Source organism: Harpia harpyja, chromosome 14, assembly GCF_026419915.1.
Source record: "Harpia harpyja isolate bHarHar1 chromosome 14, bHarHar1 primary haplotype, whole genome shotgun sequence".
NCBI classification, from domain to species: domain Eukaryota; kingdom Metazoa; phylum Chordata; class Aves; order Accipitriformes; family Accipitridae; genus Harpia; species Harpia harpyja.
In genome coordinates, this window is record NC_068953.1 from 10307106 (window position 1) to 10327460 (window position 20355).

At 37.0% G+C, this 20355-nt stretch overlaps 1 protein-coding gene across 1 annotated transcript in view; it reads left to right on the top strand.

The window, feature by feature from the left end:
* The window catches only part of FOXK2 (forkhead box K2), a 48615-nt gene that overhangs the window by 23207 nt on the left and 5053 nt on the right, over positions 1-20355 (top strand). Inside the window, 7 exon segments of the mRNA XM_052807775.1 lie at positions 10647-10841; positions 13624-13771; positions 14217-14363; positions 17308-17501; positions 18331-18506; positions 19531-19827; positions 20063-20272. Coding sequence (XP_052663735.1) covers positions 10647-10841; positions 13624-13771; positions 14217-14363; positions 17308-17501; positions 18331-18506; positions 19531-19827; positions 20063-20272 — 1367 coding nt within the window.

A 20355-nucleotide genomic window follows, 5' to 3' on the forward strand; every position in this document is an offset into this window, starting at 1 on the left:
GATTTTTATTTAGCCTATTTTTTTATTCCTGGACAGATGTCCACTTGCGTGACTATCTGACTTGTTAAATCATGTCTTTTATTTTTATTTGTTTTTATCCTTTGGACTTTCCTGCTGCCCCTTATAACAGTCCATGATTTGAGAACTTGGCATGGTCTTAGAAGAATAGCTCAGGAGGAGTGCTTCTTGAGGAATATTTTCCAATAACAATGCGTTTGTTGTAGATTAAATAGTTTCTTTGCTTCGTGGCCTTTCAGACTCTTTGGAGTCTTGAATGGTTCTTGAGTGCCTACACAAGTGATTAAGGAAAGTAAGTTTATGTAATGCTGTGGAGCAGTCCATACATATAAAATTTCTAGAGGGTCTGCACCTCCACTAGAAAAGTTTTAGGAATTTGCAAATAGAAGAAAAATTGAAAAGTGGTTTGAACAAACATTCTGCAGAGTACAGTTGGTTAAAAAAAAAAATCTCAGAATATAATATAAAATCTTGATTTCTGTTGAGATGCCCAGCCCAGCAGTATGACCAAAGTGAAGCAAGTATGGAATGGTCCTTGAACATCAAACATCTTTAGGTAGGTAATTGTGAAATTTAATTAATGCCCATAGCTTTTTGAGAAGAGTCTGAAAAAAGTCTGTTCTTTGACCAGACAGATTTAAGGGGGAAATTAAACACTGCTGTCTACTCAAAATTAGAGTTGGTAGGAAGCAGTTTTTGTCACTCCTCAATGGCCTGAGTTAGTCATGGATCTCTGTGTGAAATAAAGGACTATTCTGCTCTTGGAAGCAGAGTTCTGTCTTGAAAAGCCCATCTAAAATAAACTTTGCTTCCTTGATGCAGGAATAATCTTTTTTTCTGTGTAGCCTTGCCGTTGTGGGTAGCTGTTCTTTTGGTAATGATTAAGGAGTTTTGGCATAATTTTGCAATAGAATGCAGGTCTCTGATGAGGTAATAAATGAAGTCTTTTGTTACTAAAGTAATGTGTGAGTCATAAATGCTTTTTTTTATGATTATGCTTGCGTCAAGACACATCATGACAGCACTTGGTTCACTGTACTTCCCCCTACCGTTTTAATTGTAAGGAATAGTAAAATGCCAAGTGCTGTATGTTTGGCTCTAAGCAGTTTTGTTTGGTTTGTCAATAGCTTTTTATTTAGCACTGAATAATATTATTATAACGTCAGTGTTTCCGTATGAACTTTTGCATCCCCATGAGGACCCCACAACTGAGGGTGAAATGCCAGGCACCTCTGTAACTAGCTGACTTGGTAATAAAGGATATAGTGGTTTTGGTTTGTCTACTTCAGCTCAGCTATGATTGTAAACTGTATGCTTTCCGAAAAGTTTTTGAATGGTATTTACTGTCATGGTGAAAGTTTGAGCTTGCATATTTGATAATAGGAAACTATTGTTAAATGCAGTTATCTGAAAGGGAGAAGAAATGATGATTTTTTTTTTCTCTCCTGTTGCAAGTGTTTTGTTTCTGTTTTTTAAACAGGAAACTATTGTATTATAGAGTTACGTATGCTCTGTTGGGACTCGAAATAAGCTATTTGAAATTTGGCAAAGATAGAGGCACACAATCTTTTGGACAAATTTTCATTTGTTTTTATAGTTTAGAACGAAATTTAGGGATAGAGACCACACAACCTGACTCTGCATACGGCTTTTGTGTACAGAGATGCTAAATACCCGAAAATGCAGTGTTTCCATAGGCGGAGTTTCTTTTGTATTCACAGGCTGGGGAGCCTCAAATTCCAGAGGCATTACATGAGCAGTTTTAATGAATTAGTGTCTGGTTTTCCTGCAGCAGATGTGACAAGCAGCTTTATAAGCTGCTTCCCATCGATCGCTGTTTTCCAGCTCTTTTGTGTCTTTCTTTTGCTTAGAGAAAAGCAACGAAGAGCTTGGTTTCTACAGTAACTGCTGCCTACATTCTTGCCTGCAGGCCAATTTCTTTCTCAGTTCCTGCAGTCTGTGCAGGGCTACTGTATTGAATTTCTTTAGGTTTTGTTTTGGTTGTTTTTTTTTTTCTTGCTGGTTTAAATATTTTACCCTTTAAGAAAAGAGGAGAATGCAGTGGGAATTTGTGATTTGAGATATGTATTTTTAATTAACCATAGCACATTTCCGTGACTGTAGGATAACCTAAATGTTTTCGCTGCTGATCAATACCAATGTTTGTGTGGTTGGTATATAAAAAAAATTAAATGTCTGACTGCCAAAACAAGAACCTTTGAAAATTTGTAATAGCACTTTTGTTAATGCTTATTTCTGCAGCATAATAATGCAGGGGAGGGGTGAGGTCAGCTTTAAGTTGTTGACAGTGTCATTTACATTTGTAGCAAAATTTACTGTAGTTGAACAACTGCAGGAAGGGTCTTTTTCAGTCTCGAATCTTAAATGCCCTTAGAGAAATGGTGGTGAACATAGGGTTAAAAATGCATTGTTTCTTATGAAGTTAGCTTTCTAAGTGGGAAAGAAGAATTGAATATAATTTCACAAGAACATGTGTTTATTACTTAGTTTGTATTTGCTTTTAGTGGTTCAGGAATGTTCCTGTTGTCATCATCAATATTCTGTTGTCATAGGATCATTTTTTGATGCAGACAGGCTTGTTCCAGATCCTTCTGAAGGCGGGTTAGCACCATTCCTGTAATGAATACCAACAACTTTACATACTTCTTACGCACTTGCTAAAACATGAGTGGCGAAGTATGTAACCTAGGTTTCCTGTGGGGGAGCCATTAATTTACAACTAGATCATATTTCCAGCCTGTGCTTAGAATTTGGTGAAAGTATTTTGTTGGCCAACTTGAATTAACATGAGGCTACAGCAATATTTCATCACTTCCGATGATGCATAGATCTTTGCTTTAGAATCTTAAGACATCTGAGTGTATAGATAGATCAGTGATCTTTTTCTTTAGGGTGTTTTTTTGTACTGCTTTATGTCACTGTGTAGACAGTGATGGCACACCTGAAAAAACACACAAATACTTGTGAAAAGTGTGCCCAGTGCTCAGAATAAAAAGTCTAATTGCTGGTTTAAAAATCAGAGAGTGTTTTGTTCCTCATGGTATTAGAGGTCGAGCTTGCTATAGAGCCCTCACATTTTCTGTTTGTGGAGGACATGCTTTGCAACTATTGATCTTTGGTCAACAGAAATCAATTGCAAAGGATACAGAGAATTAAGGGAAACACGCATGAGGTCATGATTCACTCCCCAGAGAAAAAAGCTGCCACTTTTTAAAGGGCTTTTTGGGTGACCTCTAGAAGTGTCCTGACTAGTAATGGCCAAACATAATTGAATGTAAATTTATGGTAAATTAGCCAAATCAGGACTTAGTTTAAAACCATGGAGGCAGGGAGGAGGAGGAATCCATCCTAGCACAACGTGTATGTGTACATGTGTACTTGTAGGAAGTGATGCTGTGTTCCTGCTGGGGTAGTTTCTCACATTGCTGCACGGGGTGTGGTCAAGTGCAAGCAGAAGAGCATTAAAAACTTCCTTTTTAAAAAGTTAGTAGAGGAGTTGGGCTTTGTGTTTCTTTAACATAAATTTTAGAAGTAATTTTTTTTTTTATTTCCCCCCCAAGTCAATAGAGGAAAATGGATACTCCTTTCTTCTCTTACCAACAGCGTAGAAAGTTTTACAAATGCAATGTTTAAGCTAACATTTCTGATAGGAGCATAAGGTTATACCTCATGTAGATGAACAAGCACCTGTATAAAAAATTGCCCATGGAGAAAGTTCTCTCTGTTTTGGACAATAAGAAAATAATTATAATCTGATTAGTATCATAATATACTGGATCACCCTTTTTCAGTGTATCTGTTATAAAATTTTCTATACTCTTAGCATTTTTCTTATTATGGGTAAGTTTTAGGGCAGTACTTTCTTATGTAATCCTAGAAGAGACCTTGTAAAACAAATTTCTGAACAGTTATTTGTGTTTAAAGAGTCAAGGAAATGCTTACTACAAAAAATTGTGTAATTTTATTCCTAATAACCTATACTTTATTAGTAATCATTCAGTGCTCGGGGTTTTCAGATGGCTGTTTAATAATGTGACTATTTGGATGGGTTTATATATCTAGCTTCATTTTTAGTTTGGAAACCTGGATTTTTAACTGTTAGGTGCTTTAAGATTATCTTGAAATTTTGGCTCTGCTTTGAAGCAGTTCAGTTAAATTTGTCTTTTTTAATAAGTTTTGGTTTTGTTGGTTCTGTTTAGATCTAAAGGTGGTGATTCTGTTCTAGAAATGGACTGCAGTATTGACTTCCAGTTCAGTTAAACACAGCCCAAAGTCTTAAAAATAAATTCTGGATGTGAATAATTTAGTATGCCTGCTCTTGGTATTGAGCAGTCAGAAACCTTTCGGTATAAAATTCAGCAGATGAAGTTAAAAAATGTAATTGTGGTTCTTTTGGAAAGGGGTAGGCGGAGTGAAGCAGCCACTTTATCCTTGGTATGGGAATTGTTGCTTTTTTCCAAGTTAACAGAAGTTACTTCTTTCAGGTATCTCCAAGACATGGAGTTGCATCTCTTCTTACAGATTTCCTAGTGGTTTGTGTGTGTCAGTTAGATCTGAGAGAGGAACCGAGCTCAGCTCTTTCTTTAGAGATGCACCTTTTTCTCAGGACATGAAGGCTCAATACACAGACTTTACAAAGACTGAAATTATATGTAGTTGTACTTCAACTTTTTGAGCATTTTTTATCTCCATGGTATTTCGAGTTGCTTTTGTAAAGACTCATCTTTTAAGACTTTTTTAAATAATTGGTTAAAAAAATAGCTAGATCTAGTTTAATTTATAACTCATTTCCTAATAATCTATTGTGATGAAATCACTAATAAATGAAGCAGCAAATGGAGAAAAGATGAAATTGTGGTCCTTGTTCTTTCATACTAAAATTTACCCATTAGCAGGAAGTCATACAAATTGTGATTTCCAAGTACCGTGTTCCTATGGACACTTGAATGCCACCCAGTTTTGACATGCTGGTCTTAGATTTCATTGACAGCTGTTACGTCGAATGGTGCAGAGGAAGTGGTACCCATGTGTGGCTTTCTAACCTTGTAGAATTGGGGTCAGTGCTGTTACTCATCAGTGACCGGGGACATGGGACAGAGACTACCTGTTGCAGGTTGCAGATAATGCCAAATTGGGGGTGGGGAATGGTTAATATGCTGGAGGGCAGGGCTGTCATCTAGAGGGACGCTGGCAAGCTGGAGGAACTGACTGACAGGAACCTTGTGAAGTTCAGCAAAGACAAATGTAAAATCCTGTGTCTGGGTTGGGTAAAGGCTGGGAATGACTGACTGGGTAGCAGCTCTGCAGAGGAGGACTGGGGGGTCCTGGGGGAGAGGAGCTTGTATGTGTTTCAGCAGCGCACCCTTGTGACGATGGAGTCTGGCCTTGTATCGGGCAGTCACGGTGTCTGGTTTTGGGCCCCCAGTACAAACAAAACTGATGACAAACCGGAGAGGTGAGGGGGGGCTGCTGAGATGCTTAGGGAGCTGGCACATATGGCATATGAGGAGAGGCTAAAGGACCTCGGGTTTTTTGTTTTTGTTTTTTTTTTAATTTGCCTGGAGAAGCCCAAAGGTGGATCTAATTGCAGTCTTCCCCTGCCTAAAGGGTGGTTGTAGAAAAGGCGGAGCCAGGCTGTGCTGAGAGGCACTCAGTTTGAGGACGAGCAGGTGTAGCAAGTTGCAACCAAGAAATTATAACTGGACAAATGAGGAAAAACCTTTCACCATTAGAGTAGCTAATTACAAGAATGAATTGCCCAACTCTGTCCTTGGAAGGCTTCAAAATTTGATTAGACAAAGCCCTGAGCAACCTGGTCTAACTTGGAAGTTAGCCCTGCTTTGAGCAGGAGATTGGGCTAGAGACCTTCAGAGGTCCCTTGCAAACTCAATTTCTCTGTGGTTCTATCTGAATAATGTAGAAAAACCAACCAAACCAGCAATTTTTGCTTTACTTTTAAAATACAATTGAATCAAAAGTGGGCCTGGAAACATGCACTGTAGTATCTTGCTGGTGACTTAAGCTTCAAAGTGTGCGTATCTTCTACCAGAAGTATAAATAAAGTAATTGCCTGTGAGGTTCATTTTTACTGGAGTGATGGGGAAAGACTAATTGGGAGGTGAGTCGTCAGTAGGTAGGTAAGAGGAATTAGAAAAGGGATTGGTTTCAAATCTTCCTTTCATGGAGGGGAGGCCATATCTAGAAGTATGGTGATTTCCATGGTTTTTGTTAATTCACTGATCAAAATAGGGGAGGAGAAGGAAGTACGATAGCATCATCTTAGCCTGCTGTACTGTCAGAGAAAACCTAAGTTGAAAAAGGTCCGTTTAGTAGTACGGGTGTTAATTACCTCAGTTTCTCTTTGAGGTGAGTTACGCTGTTGCCCATGCTCGTGTTTAAAGTATTTGAAGTCAAAAATCGACAAAAGTAATCTTCCAGATGTTGACTGGGTTCTTTTTTGTGGGTCTTACCTTTTTAATGTAAAAAGTTGAAGCTCTCCTTGGCTCTCAGTAAATCAACAAGAGTTTGAAAACTCTCACCTTATTCTTTTAGATCTGTTTAAAATATAGGGGGATCCTTAAGTTAACTGGTGTTCAGTGTCATAGTGTGAAAGAATTGAACTATACAGTTGTAACTGCCATGACTTGGGGGGTTATTAGTGCCAAACCCCTGTAATCTATTTGAATGTAAAATCTGGAGGTGCTGATGAAAGGAGCAGTAGGATGGGGGCTTCTGTCCAATTTCTGTCCTGGTTCTTAAAAGACAATTAAAATGGAATAATTCAAAGGATACTGAGGCACTGAGTGTCATAGCAGGGTTTACGTACAGGGAGGAAATTGAATTCCTACTTCCATGTTTTGGTTCCCCACATGGAGACAGGATGGAATTCTTCATTTTCAATCAGATGGTATTTTCATATAGGCAGAATTACAAGTGTTTAATTAGCTTTTCCCTGCAGTACAGATGGAACTGCAGAGGGGAAGTGAGAAAATATTAGAAATACAGGTGTGACAAAACTAGACTTGGCACATATTCCCACAAGACACTTACCCGGCACCCTACAAAGTTGCTAAACTCTTTAGGGGTAGTGCCTAGACCAGCATGTCTCTGTTTTGCTGGGAGCTGTAGAGATAGTAAGAGTTTTCTAGGGAATAGTTTGAAATGATCAGATGCTTCTTGTCTGTTTTCCAGTAGTCAACCCAGAATGAACTTTTTAAAAAAGAATAATTAGGATCATGAGTTGCATTTTAGTTGTGACACCTCTGCTGCAGTTTCCTAGATTGCACACTGTCCTCCTTTGTGATGCTCTGTAGAAAGCACAAGGCAAGTACTCATCATAATCAATAAATGTACAAAATTATTTAAGTATGGATACTGTGAATAGTTTTTTGAAATACATAAAATACAACACTGGCATGTCAGCTAAATAGTGCTATTTGTTTTCATCACTTAGATACCTAACACACTTTTCATCATGTAACTGTTTAAACATGGATGTTTTGTAAACATTTGTTTTTAGGAATCTGTTGGATCAATCTTGGTGCCTCTGTTTGATTTCCTACTCCAAATGGCATCATCCTATAAAGGAAGGATGGTAGTTAGTTGAGTAGGTGAGGTATAGAGTGACAGCTTGCAAAACTACACTTTTTTTTTTCAAGTGGGTTGTATAGATGAGTTTCTTCTGTAGCAACCATCCTGTGGTAGCACGTCCTGAAACTATTGCAAACACTTTAAACAGTGAGTAAAATCAAATTCAGCTTGCTGTTGAATAAATGTTTGATCATGTCTCTCCCTGTGGGTGTGCTGTGGTTTTTGTTTAGTTCATTGTATAACTAAAGAATATGCCAAAACCAACTTGATTCTGATCAAATTAGAATGTGTTCCTTGCTTTGATTTTGGAAGTAAATGTAATATGTTTGTGTTAATGCAATTTATTCAGAAAATCTGTTGGTTAGTATACACTCTTTATTCTGCTTTTTGGCTGAATTCCAGCTACAAAAAAATGTTTCTATTAAAAAAACTCTGTTTACAAATATGAATCAATTGAGAGATGTGGTGTTTTGATAATACTCAGTGTTTGCATGTTCTAACCAGACAGTGATTTCTAAGTATATTGTGTCTTCCTTAATAATGCCGTCCTTTCAAGCTCAGCATGTGAAATGTTGTAAACTGTGACAGTGACACCTTTAGGTTTTAGTATAGCTCCTGACTATAAGTTCCGAGTTTGTTTGGCCCATTTATGACCTATACAGTACCCTTGATTAGTCAAAGCTCCTGGGTTTGGGGGTGTTTTTTGGGGTTGGTTTCTTTGTTTCCCCCCGCCTCCCTGCCCCAAACTTGATCGACATTTGAGAGCACCACGTCTCTGCTATACTTTGAAAACTGTGCTTTAGTCTTACCCGAGTAAGCTGCCCTTACCTTTTTTGTGAAAGATACCCACAGGGGAGATAATGTAAGAAGGGAGATGTTTTAATATGCATACTTACATGGAATATTGGAGGAGTTGTTGAGTATACATTTTATGTGTTTCTCTATTTCTGGTCTGAGTTGTGAAGATCTACCTCCTCCCCATCTTTACCCCACCCCAGCACTGTAGGACTCTGGTTGCTCATTATTATGTACTGGGTTGTTTTACTAGCCAGTAAGAAATCTAACCAGTGAATGAGCATCTAAAGCTATGTCTGGTTCTTCCCACGTTTGTCTTAAGTTGAAATAAGTTTGGTCTGAAAAGCATTAAGTTAAATAGAGGCTATAGAACAGGTGACTAAAATTTAAACCTGTCTCTATGTCCAACAGATGTTGTTGTTCACAGATTTTTAGCAAAAACGACATCTTTGGCTACCCTCTTTGCATACACTTGAGAAGTGGTGTTGTCATTATTGCTGATTAACTGAAACATTTAGAAAACTTTTTATTAGCAAAACAGCTGAGACCTCTTTCAATTGTCAGTAAAAATATAAGCAAAAAATACTTTCTACTGGAAAAAGTAAAGAAATTAGTTGTTACTGAAGATATTAAAAAAAAAAAAGAAAAAAAAGAAAAAAAAAAAAGAAAACCAACCCAGAAATTGGTCCATTTAACTTTCTTGCTGAAATGCATGTGCAGTTTTTTTGGCATAGATTCTGTTTCTAATTTAGTACATTGAGCGTGTTTCAGAAATAGGTCGTCTGTTAAATTCGGACATGGTCCATACTGAGAAGTAAGACTGAGAGAAAAGGAAGGTCATTGTTGATTCTCTTTTTCCTGATCCTTGGGTGTGTATTGTAGGAAAAAAGAATCACTGCAGTGCATGTGGCAAGAAACGTAGTGAAAATCAAATGCTACCTTTGTTCTATAAACATCCTTAGATTAATTTTAAGAAATAAAAACCAAAACACGAGAGCTAGTGTTTTTAAGGCTACTCCACAGCTGAGTGTTCCTTCCAATTCTTACATCACTTTTATGTTTAATATATTTTTCCAGAGAAATGATCACTTTTGTTTACAGTCTGTATCTCGTATTCATAGCTACATTTCTTAGGCCTGTTCCAGCATGCTGTTGTTTCATTTCTTTATAAAACTAGATCTACCCAGAATCACTCTAAAAAATTTTTTTTCTAAGGTTTGTTTCTGGGTATTGTGGCAATGGAAAGTCCTTTTCATTATGTGGAAGAGGTGTGTAAATATAATTGTGGGTTTAGTGCTGAGTGTCATTTAACAGCTTAAGAAAGGGCAGATAGTGAAGTTATTTGAACTGTATTTTTATAGATGCTTTTGTTGAGAGAAAATTAAGTTTCTTGTTTGCTCAAGCTGTTTATTTACTGAGAAGTTATAAATAGCCTGTTCTGTTTAATTGCGTTAACTTCTAAATGCTATGTACAGAGATGTAGAAAGGAAAATACTCAAAGGTGCATTCATTGTATTTTATTATCCAGATTTTTAAACAATTGCGCATTGTTAATTTATCATTAGTCTTTAAATTTGGGCATGCAGTCTTTGGTAATATACAAAAATGGACAATTTATTGAAATTGGCTCTTAAATTCAGCTCTGAAAAAAGATACTTGAGTGTAGTACTACAACAGCAATATACTCTGTAAATGATCAGAATTAGGATTGATATGTGTTTAGTTTAATAAGTATTTTAAGAGAAAAGAAACCAAATCTTTTAGTTAGACCAGTCTATGAAACTGGGTAGACCTCAAATTGGCCAACATTTATGCTTGTGATTACTTTTGATGTGATGGACCTACTTGTTCGTTTGCTGAAGCTGTTCTTTGGCATCATAAAGTAATAGTGTTTTGTCTTCAAAATAGTACTTCTTTTCGGGATAGTTGCAAGATCAGGATGAGCCTCAAGAAATTTAGAGACAACACATAAACTGCCCTTGTTACAAAGAATTGCATTTGCTTATATTTCTTCCCAAATTTTAAAATTGCTTATTTGGGGATCTTTTTCTGGTCACACTGATCTTTCTGTATGATCTGTAAAATGAAGATGGTTACCGGTAATTACATAAGATACTGTACCTTTTCATTTTTTAAATAAGGTTAGGTGATATGTGCAAGTAATGCAGAAATTCTTACATTCGGTAAACAAGTGGCTTATATATTTGTTTTTTATTTTTCAGCTGTACTTTCAGGTTTCCCAGCACAAACATCAAGATAACTTTCACAGCTCTGTCCAATGAAAAGAGAGAAAAACAGGAGGCCCCGGAGTCCCCTGTGAAGCCTGTGCAACCCCAGATCTCTCCCTTAACAATAAACATTCCAGACAACATGGCTCACCTGATCAGCCCTCTCCCTTCTCCCACAGGAACTATCAGGTATTTAAACCCTGCACATTGGATATAGGGCAATATATGGTTACAGGCTTGAGATAGCTTTCTAATTCATTGTAAGTATTTTGCTTTTGTGGTACAAGTTTGGTTGAAGCTCAGCATTACCTGCCTTGGAGAAAAGCACCATTCTGCTAACTAATAAAGTCAGTTGCATGAACAACCTTTAATATTAAAATTTAATAAGTTAAGTGTGTAACAGTTTGCTCAGAAGCCTGGCATTCTTAGAACAGCAAAGGAGCATATCTTTTTCTTGCATTCCAGGTGATTTAGGTTGCTTTTTACTCTTGCATGCTTATGGCAACACTTTTAAATGAGATAAGTCTAAATTATACTATTTTTAAACATTCTCATTAGTTACTGTCCCCCTGAAGTCTATCATCAGAAAAAATGTTTATCATTAGTGTGGAAAATAGACTGATCCCTTACTCCAGAAGATTTGTTACTGATGAGTCATTGCTGGAAGTAAACAGATGTTTTACTTAAAATACAGCGTAAGATGTGGAGTTTAGTGTAGGGAAATCTTCTGCAGGGGAGGTTAATCTGGTTTTTTTACTTGCTGTGCTGCTTGATTTGCTAATTGTAGCCATTGTCTGACTTGTTCTTTGGGACCAAACTCAATTAAACATAAGCAAGCTGTCCTCACAAACTGATAAAATTAGTTTACATACAATTTTGAAAACTCACAGAAAGTTCAGGAGCAAGAGTTTATTTAAAGGCACTGAAAATTGCGTTTCAAAGTCATATACATGCTTTTGAAAGTTTTTTCTTCTCCTCTCACTTCCTGTGTCTTCACTTGAGTGAAGGACTGTTAATGCTTGATTTTTAAAAATGTAGATCTGGTTAATGAAATTTGAATGTAAGGGTAATTGACTTCTTTCATGCTTGCCAAGATCTTGATCTCAATATTGTGGTGTTTAATGAGATCTATATAAATGGTGGAAGTAGAGAAGAGATCTAGACTTGACGGTATAACAGGTTTGCTTTCGTATTAAAATTCAGGGAAAACATATCTTGCCCAAGAAATGACAGAGCAGCTCATAAATATTTCAGATAATATCACATATATCACCACAGTCTTTGCCTCACTGTGAATTTTGTAATTCTCTTCAGGGCTTTCATGCACCTGTTGACTATAGTTTATTACCAAAAAAAAAAAAAAGAAAAAGAAGATTACACTTCTGAGTCTATTTTGAGAGCAAAGCTTGACAGTTTCTCTTCAAATCATCCTGTTTTGTAGAAGACTTGTAAACTTGCTTTGATTATACCATATGTGTCGCTTTGTCAATATATGCTAAAGTGAGCACAGTAGAGGGATGTTGTCAGTTGATATGTGAAAACATAGAACAGCAGTGACCTATATTTAAAAAAATAAATTAGTTACACATTTCGGCTCTAATCAAGGATTCTTCCATACAACACTTAAAAAATCCAATCTCCCTTGTATAGTATATCATTAGTAGCAAAACGTTGGTGGATTTCTTGTGATGTGAAGCTTGAAGATTTTTTTTTTTTTTAATATATATTGCCCAATCTAGTGTGCCTGCCTTGCTTCTGTACATAAAAAGGGAGGTAGCAAAAAGCTTGAGAGGCCAGGCAGACAAACAAAACTTGACAGATGTAAATTTGTTAAAGCTTTATTGTATAAATCTAAATAACATTCTCTAGCTTTATTGGTTACTCAGTGTTTTGAACCGTAGATTCAATTTAGGTTAAAGATTGTCTTTGGAGATAAAGCTGGTTCTGGGGGCACAGCAGGCTTTGTCATTCTAATTTTTAGTTAACTTTTTTTGAATTTCTGAGGGCTGTTTTGAAATCAGTTACAGCGTGAATTGCTGAGAAGTATACCTCATTGTAGAGAACTGCTGAAATGTTTTTTTGGAGAAGGGGACAGACATCACCCAATGACTGTCTCTTTCCTGTTGGCTAAATGAGAATTGTAGAAGAAAATTGGCTTTGTGCAGGTGTGGTTCCTGTGGACTGTGCAAGGCAGGGAGACAACTGTTAGAAAGATGGTACAGTGGAATTATATACAATTATATCTTTGTTTTTCTGTGATGGATAGCAAAACGTGAGGTGTGGAGACACTTCTTTGGTTTGGCACTATCTTTTGCTTTGTAACAGTGTATCTACTCTGTTGGCCTAATACTGTGTTAAATTAGATGAGTCAGTGCTGCTGCATCTTATTTACAGATAAGTTTATGATTTTTATACATATCTATGTGTGTGCATGTATGCGCACATACCTGCAAACACTTAAAATAATGTTGGTTTAGATTTAAATGAGAATCAAACCTTTTTTCCTCATTGGTCGCTCTATTTTCTCAAACATGCAAAAATACTGCACAGGAGAGACCTTTTTTGAGCGGGCTGAGTACAAGCATATGGCAGAAATTTCATGCAGGATGTGTTTCTTGTTTCAAATGAGTGTCTTAAAATTTGTGGTTGCTTACGTAGTTTAAGTGGACTTTTCTGTTGGCAAATCTTACACAAATACAGTACAACCTAATAAATCAGTTAATCCTTTTCCCTTTGAGGAGGAAAGCCTGAGCTTCATTTGACAGGTTTCTTCCTGCAGTGATTTTAATTCCCATGGATGAGTTAGAAAGGCTTGGAAGATGGGGTTTATAATGGAAATACTGACAGACCCTTAACTGTAGTCTAGAAGCTCTGGTAGTGGGCTTTTCTGCAATAAGAGCTTTTTGATTAGACATAATGTGGTGATATACTGTATAACAAAATAGTAGGATCTTCTTTTTATGCTCTACAGTGCTGCAAATTCCTGCCCATCTAGCCCCCGTGGTGCAGGCTCTTCAGGGTACAAAATGAGTCGTGTAATACCATCTGACCTACATTTAATGGCTGACAATTCACAGTCAGAAAATGACAAGGAAGCATCGGGTGGAGATAGCCCAAAGGTAAACATTGTTTGAAATCAATCCCATAAATCATGTCTTAAGTGAATATAAGACTTCTGAAATTTTGTTTAAAATATATACACCAAGTAATAATTTAACGTTACAGACTTTAAAAACAATTTGTAGGTTTTTGTTACTAGATGTGTTTTATTTATTTATTTATTTATCTCTCTTCCCTGTGTGGGAGGGTCTCTATGTATTTTCAGTTATATATCTGTTTATAGGCTATCGAAAATTCATTACTGTTATATGTTTCTCCAAATCTTTAATGTTATCTTAAAATCTGCTAATCAGAAGAGCACAATTGTCTTAGTTTCTTTTCTGTCTCAAGATTTTAGTCATCCAAAAGTGCCTTTTTTAAAGTGTCTTTTGTAAATTTTTATTTAGAAAGGGGCATGTGTATCTTTAAAGTTTATTGATGCAGACTTTTCTTTTCCTTGTACAGGACGACTCTAAGCCACCTTACTCCTATGCACAGCTAATAGTACAAGCAATTACAATGGCACCTGATAAGCAGCTTACACTAAATGGAATTTATACGCACATAACTAAAAATTATCCGTACTACAGGACGGCAGACAAGGGCTGGCAGGTAAATTTGATTTCTGGAATGTTTTTTTTTTAGTTGTAAGTAATACTGGCAGCTGTAAAGGGTCATAAGAAGTCAACTTGTGAGCCTAACAGCCCTTCATGAATAGAATTTGTCAAATGAGTGTTCTGTCTTTTTCCTGATTGTAAGTTCTCCAACAAAGTAGGCAATTTACATTATTCTGTATTTGAAACATTGCTTTATTCATGGAACGGTATTCTCTAAACCTCTAAGAGGGATACATACAGACTTTTGGGGAAGAAAAGTACAATTGGCACTGTGGATTTAAATACACGTATGCTACCTAGGAATGTAGTTGTGTTCTGTAACTTATACTTATGTAAACATCCGTATTGTTATCTTGAGATAAAATTAAGATATTAAATGTTAGAAGTTTGGTTTTATTTGAAAACAGTGGTCTTGACCATGCAACACAGTGAAGGAACAAGTGTGTGTTACCTGTTGTTATCTTGCACTATTATGTGCCCTTTTTTATTTGTGCAGCATAGTCTATTTGTGAACTTAATTGTTTCTGTACTGAGTTAGACCAAACCCTTCAATTCTATAGAATTAATTTCTGCTTTCTTTTCATTTTTAAAGAGACCAACCTTAGCATTTGCCAGGATGACTAACCAAGTATGAATCAGTCTGGCATAGTCTTTCCAGATATGCATAAAGGTTCGATGCCTTTGCTGCTGTTTTTAGTTTCAGCAAAGGACAGAAGAGCACAATTAGCAGGACTGGCCAGTTTGCCTGTGTAACATTCAGACTGCACTGTTGGTCATGGAGTATCAATTTCACTGTGTTGCTGCTTAGTACAGTCATGATCTGCAACAGAGGCATGCTCTGAAGTTATTTTCAGGGAAGTAAAACTTGGAGAGACTGGGGGAGGGGAAAAGTGAAGAAGTGCTAATACTCTACTTGCTGTACAAGTAGAAGACTAAAGAATACATGCCGTCTCAGTAGCGGAATAGATTTTTAAATATTAATCACATACTTATTTGTAACGGGGCCTATATGAAAGTTGAATCACTCTTAGAGGAATTCCAAGGTTAGTGGGGAATGTAACTCTTCCTAGCTTTTTGTTAATGGTTTGGCTAGTAAAGGGCTTAGCTGTTGTTGTGGCTAGGAAGTCTCTTTTGTTTCCTTTTCGCACATAAGCAGTGTAGAATCCTTGCTGCAGTCATACTAACAGATATGTTTTAGCAACAAGATTCTGTTTATAAAACATTGGTGTGCTTTTTGCTTCCTATTCTGAAATATCTTGAATATCTGTGAGTATAATGCTTCTTTATGTAAACATCATGGAACCAAATGTGCATACGCTATAATGCATGGTTAAAGAATTCTGCCTTAGAACAGTGTATGTATTTAGATGTATAATATTTCACAAAACCAGGGTGATAGACACAGCAGACGTAGTATGTTCTGGAATAATTAATTAACACCTATTCATAAAAACAATTGGAAAAGCTGAAAATCAGGTGCTCTTCAGTCACTAGTCATATAAAGCACTGCTACAACACTAACAGGTGTACCCCATGTGTGAATAGCTCTGCTAGCTTTTATCCATCAGGTGTTGGATTACAGTTAGGGTGACTTATAGATATTTTAAATAATATTTGAGGCCATATATGCACATTATTCAAAACATAGAGTACATACATGGGTATAGTATCCAAATCCTATACCTTAATAAATAGTATTGAGGTATTTGTATCCTTTATTATATAAAGGTCTCATTTTGTTGAGCACTTGACTCTTCTTCATGAACTTACTTTAGCAGGTACTTTTGGATCTAATTTTTTATTCTAGCATATGGAGAAATAAATACAATTTATAAACATGTTCTTGGCATCTTTCTAGTTCTGTTTCAATTTTTGGCAGGGAAAACTATTTCTGGTTTCATCAGTTTGCATTTAAGAAACCATACATGGTTATCATTGCTTTAAGTTTTCCAAACTTGCCATCAGGGTCATGAACTCAGACATTTGAGTAAGATTTGCACTTGATTTTGCAAATTTTTGAGAGCTTTTGATAACATAAAACTTTTTCTCCATTTTCCCCCCTGTTCCACCACAAGTGTTTCAGTATGTATGCTTATCATTATTTTCTTCTTGTTCAGTGATAATATTTAGAGAGATTTGGGGTTTATCTCTTCTAAAAAATAAAAAAAATTAAAAAAAATTATATGTGCAAAGTCAAGCATAGGTACAGCCACTTCAGGGTGTTAGCAGTTTTCTACATCTCTGATTGAAGAACTGCGTGTGTTTTAGCCCAGTGAGGATAAAGTAATGTGCAAACTACTAGAGTGCAGTAACAAAGATCTCACTGAAGAGCTGTTTTTAGGACCTACTGCCATTTGTTGTTTTTCTAGACACACTAAATCCTTGGCTCCTTTGTTGAGACAGACTGGACTGTGGGTGAACTCACAACAATCTAGCTGCATTTGGAACTTGTGTAATTTAACCTTTTCTTTCTGTATTGTGGAACAGTAACAGGATTATCATATAAGATCAGGATCAGCATATGCTGTATTTTACTGGCCCTCCTAGAATGAATTCACATTTTCTTTGACACCTGGGGAAGGGTGGTGTATGAAGACAGATAATTTTTTCTTTTTTTTTTTTTTTTACACTGCATTATGCGCAAGTATTTGTAGTGTTCCAGCAGTTTGTTGCAATCACCATGTTTCTCATTAGAGAATTAAGTGGGATTCCTGTTATTGCCGCATTAGTATACTGTTTTTTTAATTGTTGGGAAAGATTTGAAAAATGCAAGAGTCCTTTCAGGTTTATGGCACTGCCTTTGTAGTGCTCTGAGTTCTGTTGAATTAAGGAATTAAAGACCTGAACCCCGAGTCTCCTATAGTACGAACTGCTGCAGTAGGCCACATTCTGACTTGGAAAAGTTATATGAATTCTACATATTTTTTTATGTTCCATAGAATTCAATACGTCACAATCTCTCTCTGAATCGTTATTTCATCAAAGTACCACGTTCCCAGGAAGAACCAGGCAAAGGCTCATTCTGGAGGATAGACCCTGCCTCTGAAAGCAAATTAATAGAGCAGGCTTTTAGGAAAAGGCGGCCTAGGGGAGTACCTTGCTTTAGAACCCCTCTGGGACCACTCTCTTCTAGGTAAGGAAAAACAGATGAACAAAAAGACTATGGCTGTTGTTTAATCTTCAGGCTGATGCAGACTTGATAGTTTTGGATACAGTCACAAGTTTAGTAATTTAATTTCATCCAGACTCAGTATTTGAATTCTGTATGATTTACTAGGAGGCTGCCCCATACACTAGGCTTGTTTTTATTGCTTGTTTTTAGTGTTAACGAACTGACTCAGTTTGCATAACTAACTATCAGATTGTTAATGTAAGCAAGCCTTGCTGTACCTTTGGGTTTTTTTTTTTTAACAGAGTTATAATTTTAATTTCTAACTGCCATCTACTGCATTTTAAAACTGTTTGCAAAGAAAATTATCAAATACCAGCTACCATTTTATTGAACTTAGAGATGACAATTATGTATTTAGTTTGATAATGTTCAAGCAGAATTCATGATGGGGAAATATGTGGGTTTAAATTACTCCCTCTGTAAAGTTATGGCCTTTCTGCTGGAGCAGATCTTTTATTACTTGCCCTGTAGACTGAGATTTGCTCATCATTCTTCTCCACCAGAAGAAATGTTCATGTTTCACAGATTGTTTAGAGAGTCTCCCTAAGAAGGCACCCAGCCACTTCTTCTGCATTAACTATACCTGAAGTTTCCTTTTAAATTCTGTCCCTGTTTAACAGAAGCTTTATAAAGATCATCAGAACTGCTTTGGGTTGTAACTGTACTTGCCAGAAGGCAGAGGTGCCCTCCTGTGGGCAGTGTGTGTTACGGTCTCTTTAGAGGAAGGTCACTGTCTTTCACAGTTCAGAAGTTAAAACACATCAGCTGCTGCTTTCATTTTTAAATACAGAAGTGCCCCAGCTTCTCCTAATCACTCTGGAGTGTTGTCTGCGCACTCCAGTGGAGTCCAGACCCCCGAGAGTCTGTCCAGGGAAGGATCTCCAGTCCCAATGGAACCTGAGCCTAGTGCTATCCAGCCAAAACTAGCGGTAATACAAGAAGCGCGATTTGCACAGAGTGCCCCAGGTGAGGATTCCTGAAATAAGTGTTTGGGGGTGGGAGGTGGGAGAGGACTAATATATAAATATTACCAAGACTTCATATGTACACCAAAAACTCCATAAATATTTAACCTCTTTAACATTTATAGCAAATCTTTGATAAACACATAAACATGCCAGGGAAATTCTGTTTGCATACATACAGACTGTAATCTGTGTGCTGTTCCAGCACCCTTGATCACTGTGTTACTAAGCAGAGATTGTGCTTCTGTCCTGTGTAGGACTGTATTGTCTTGTAACAGTTGTCACTTCCTTTCAAAACGTATTCTTTCTGGTTTAGGAAAAAAAACCTTTTAGGTTACATGGATTGCAGAAATAAGCAAGTGTCTTGCATGCATCTGTGGTCATGTCATCCTTTCAAAGGTGGGGGTAAAAAGAAAGGATAAAGACAAGGAATAAATTTGCGTGATAAGAAATATCCTATAAAAAAAAGAAGAGCGTGAGGCATGATGCAATAAGGATGTATTTGTTTAATTACCTTAGTTTATATACTTTTGCCATCCTTTTTCTTGGTGATATTCTGGTACTATGGAAGTGCCAGTGACCATTCTTTGGCAAAGGCAAACATGGTCCTGAGCTGAGCAGACACACCAGGCTTTCCCCAGCCTAGGAAGCTGAGAGTTTTGCCAATGCAGACATGTTCCACACAACACCTGAAGCACATACATGTTCCTATCTATAGAAAGGAATTTTACTAAATGAGTATTAAACATAGCTTTGGTAGTACAGCTACATTTGGGGAGAGGTGGGGGGGCTTTTGCCCAAATGATGCGTGGGTCTTAATGAGCTAATACAGCACTTAACCCTGAATGTGGCTTGGAATAGCCATGTGTCATAATCTTCATTGTCCGGTTTTATCTTTTGGATCATTCAGGCATTAGTGAAGGAGGTTGTTAATCCTCTGAGGCTTTAGTGTTAAGTTTAAAAGAATGACTGGCTTAAAAGAAATAATTAAAATTGGCAGCCTAATTTTTTCTCTTTCTTGGTAGGATCACCTCTATCTAGCCAACCAGTTTTAATTACTGTACAACGGCAGCTACCGCAAACTATTAAACCCGTCACCTACACTGTTGCAACTCCTGTGACGACATCAACATCCCAGCAGCCTGTAGTTCAGACAGTTCATGTAGTCCACCAGATACCAGCTGTGTCTGTCACAAATGTGACTGGATTAGCACCAGCAAACACTTACACTGTAGCTGGACAGGCAGTAGTCACGCAAGCTGCGATGGTAACCCAGCCTAAGGTAGAACCTCAAGAGAATGGAGACCACAAGGAAGTAAAAGGTGAGAACCTGTGGGTTATTTGTTTTGCTCTTTATACAGAAGGGTTATTACTTAAACTTCGTTCCAGATGAATGCTTGAAATGTTTGGCTAAAACTGAAGATTTTGCATCATAATTTCTCAGATATGTTGGAACTAGTAATAAAACAGTATACTTTTTCACTGAGGGTTGATTAAAAACAAATGGTTCTTTAACACTTTCTTGTTTTTAACAATGTTCTATCTTCTGTTTTTCAGTTAAAGTGGAGCCTATACCTGCTATTAGTCATGCTACAATAGGAGCTGCTAGTCGTATCATTCAGACATCTCAGACCACACCCTTACAGACAGTTACTATAGTGCAACAGGCACCTCTAGGTCAACACCAGCTACCAATAAAAACTGTAACGCAGAACGGAACGCACATAGTACCTATCACCACTGCGATACAAGGACAGGGCAATGCTGGTATGTATTGTGTTAACATGTTCTGTTGCCTTGTACGTGTTAAAACCTCAATATGACCATTGCTGAATTTTCAAATTCTGTTC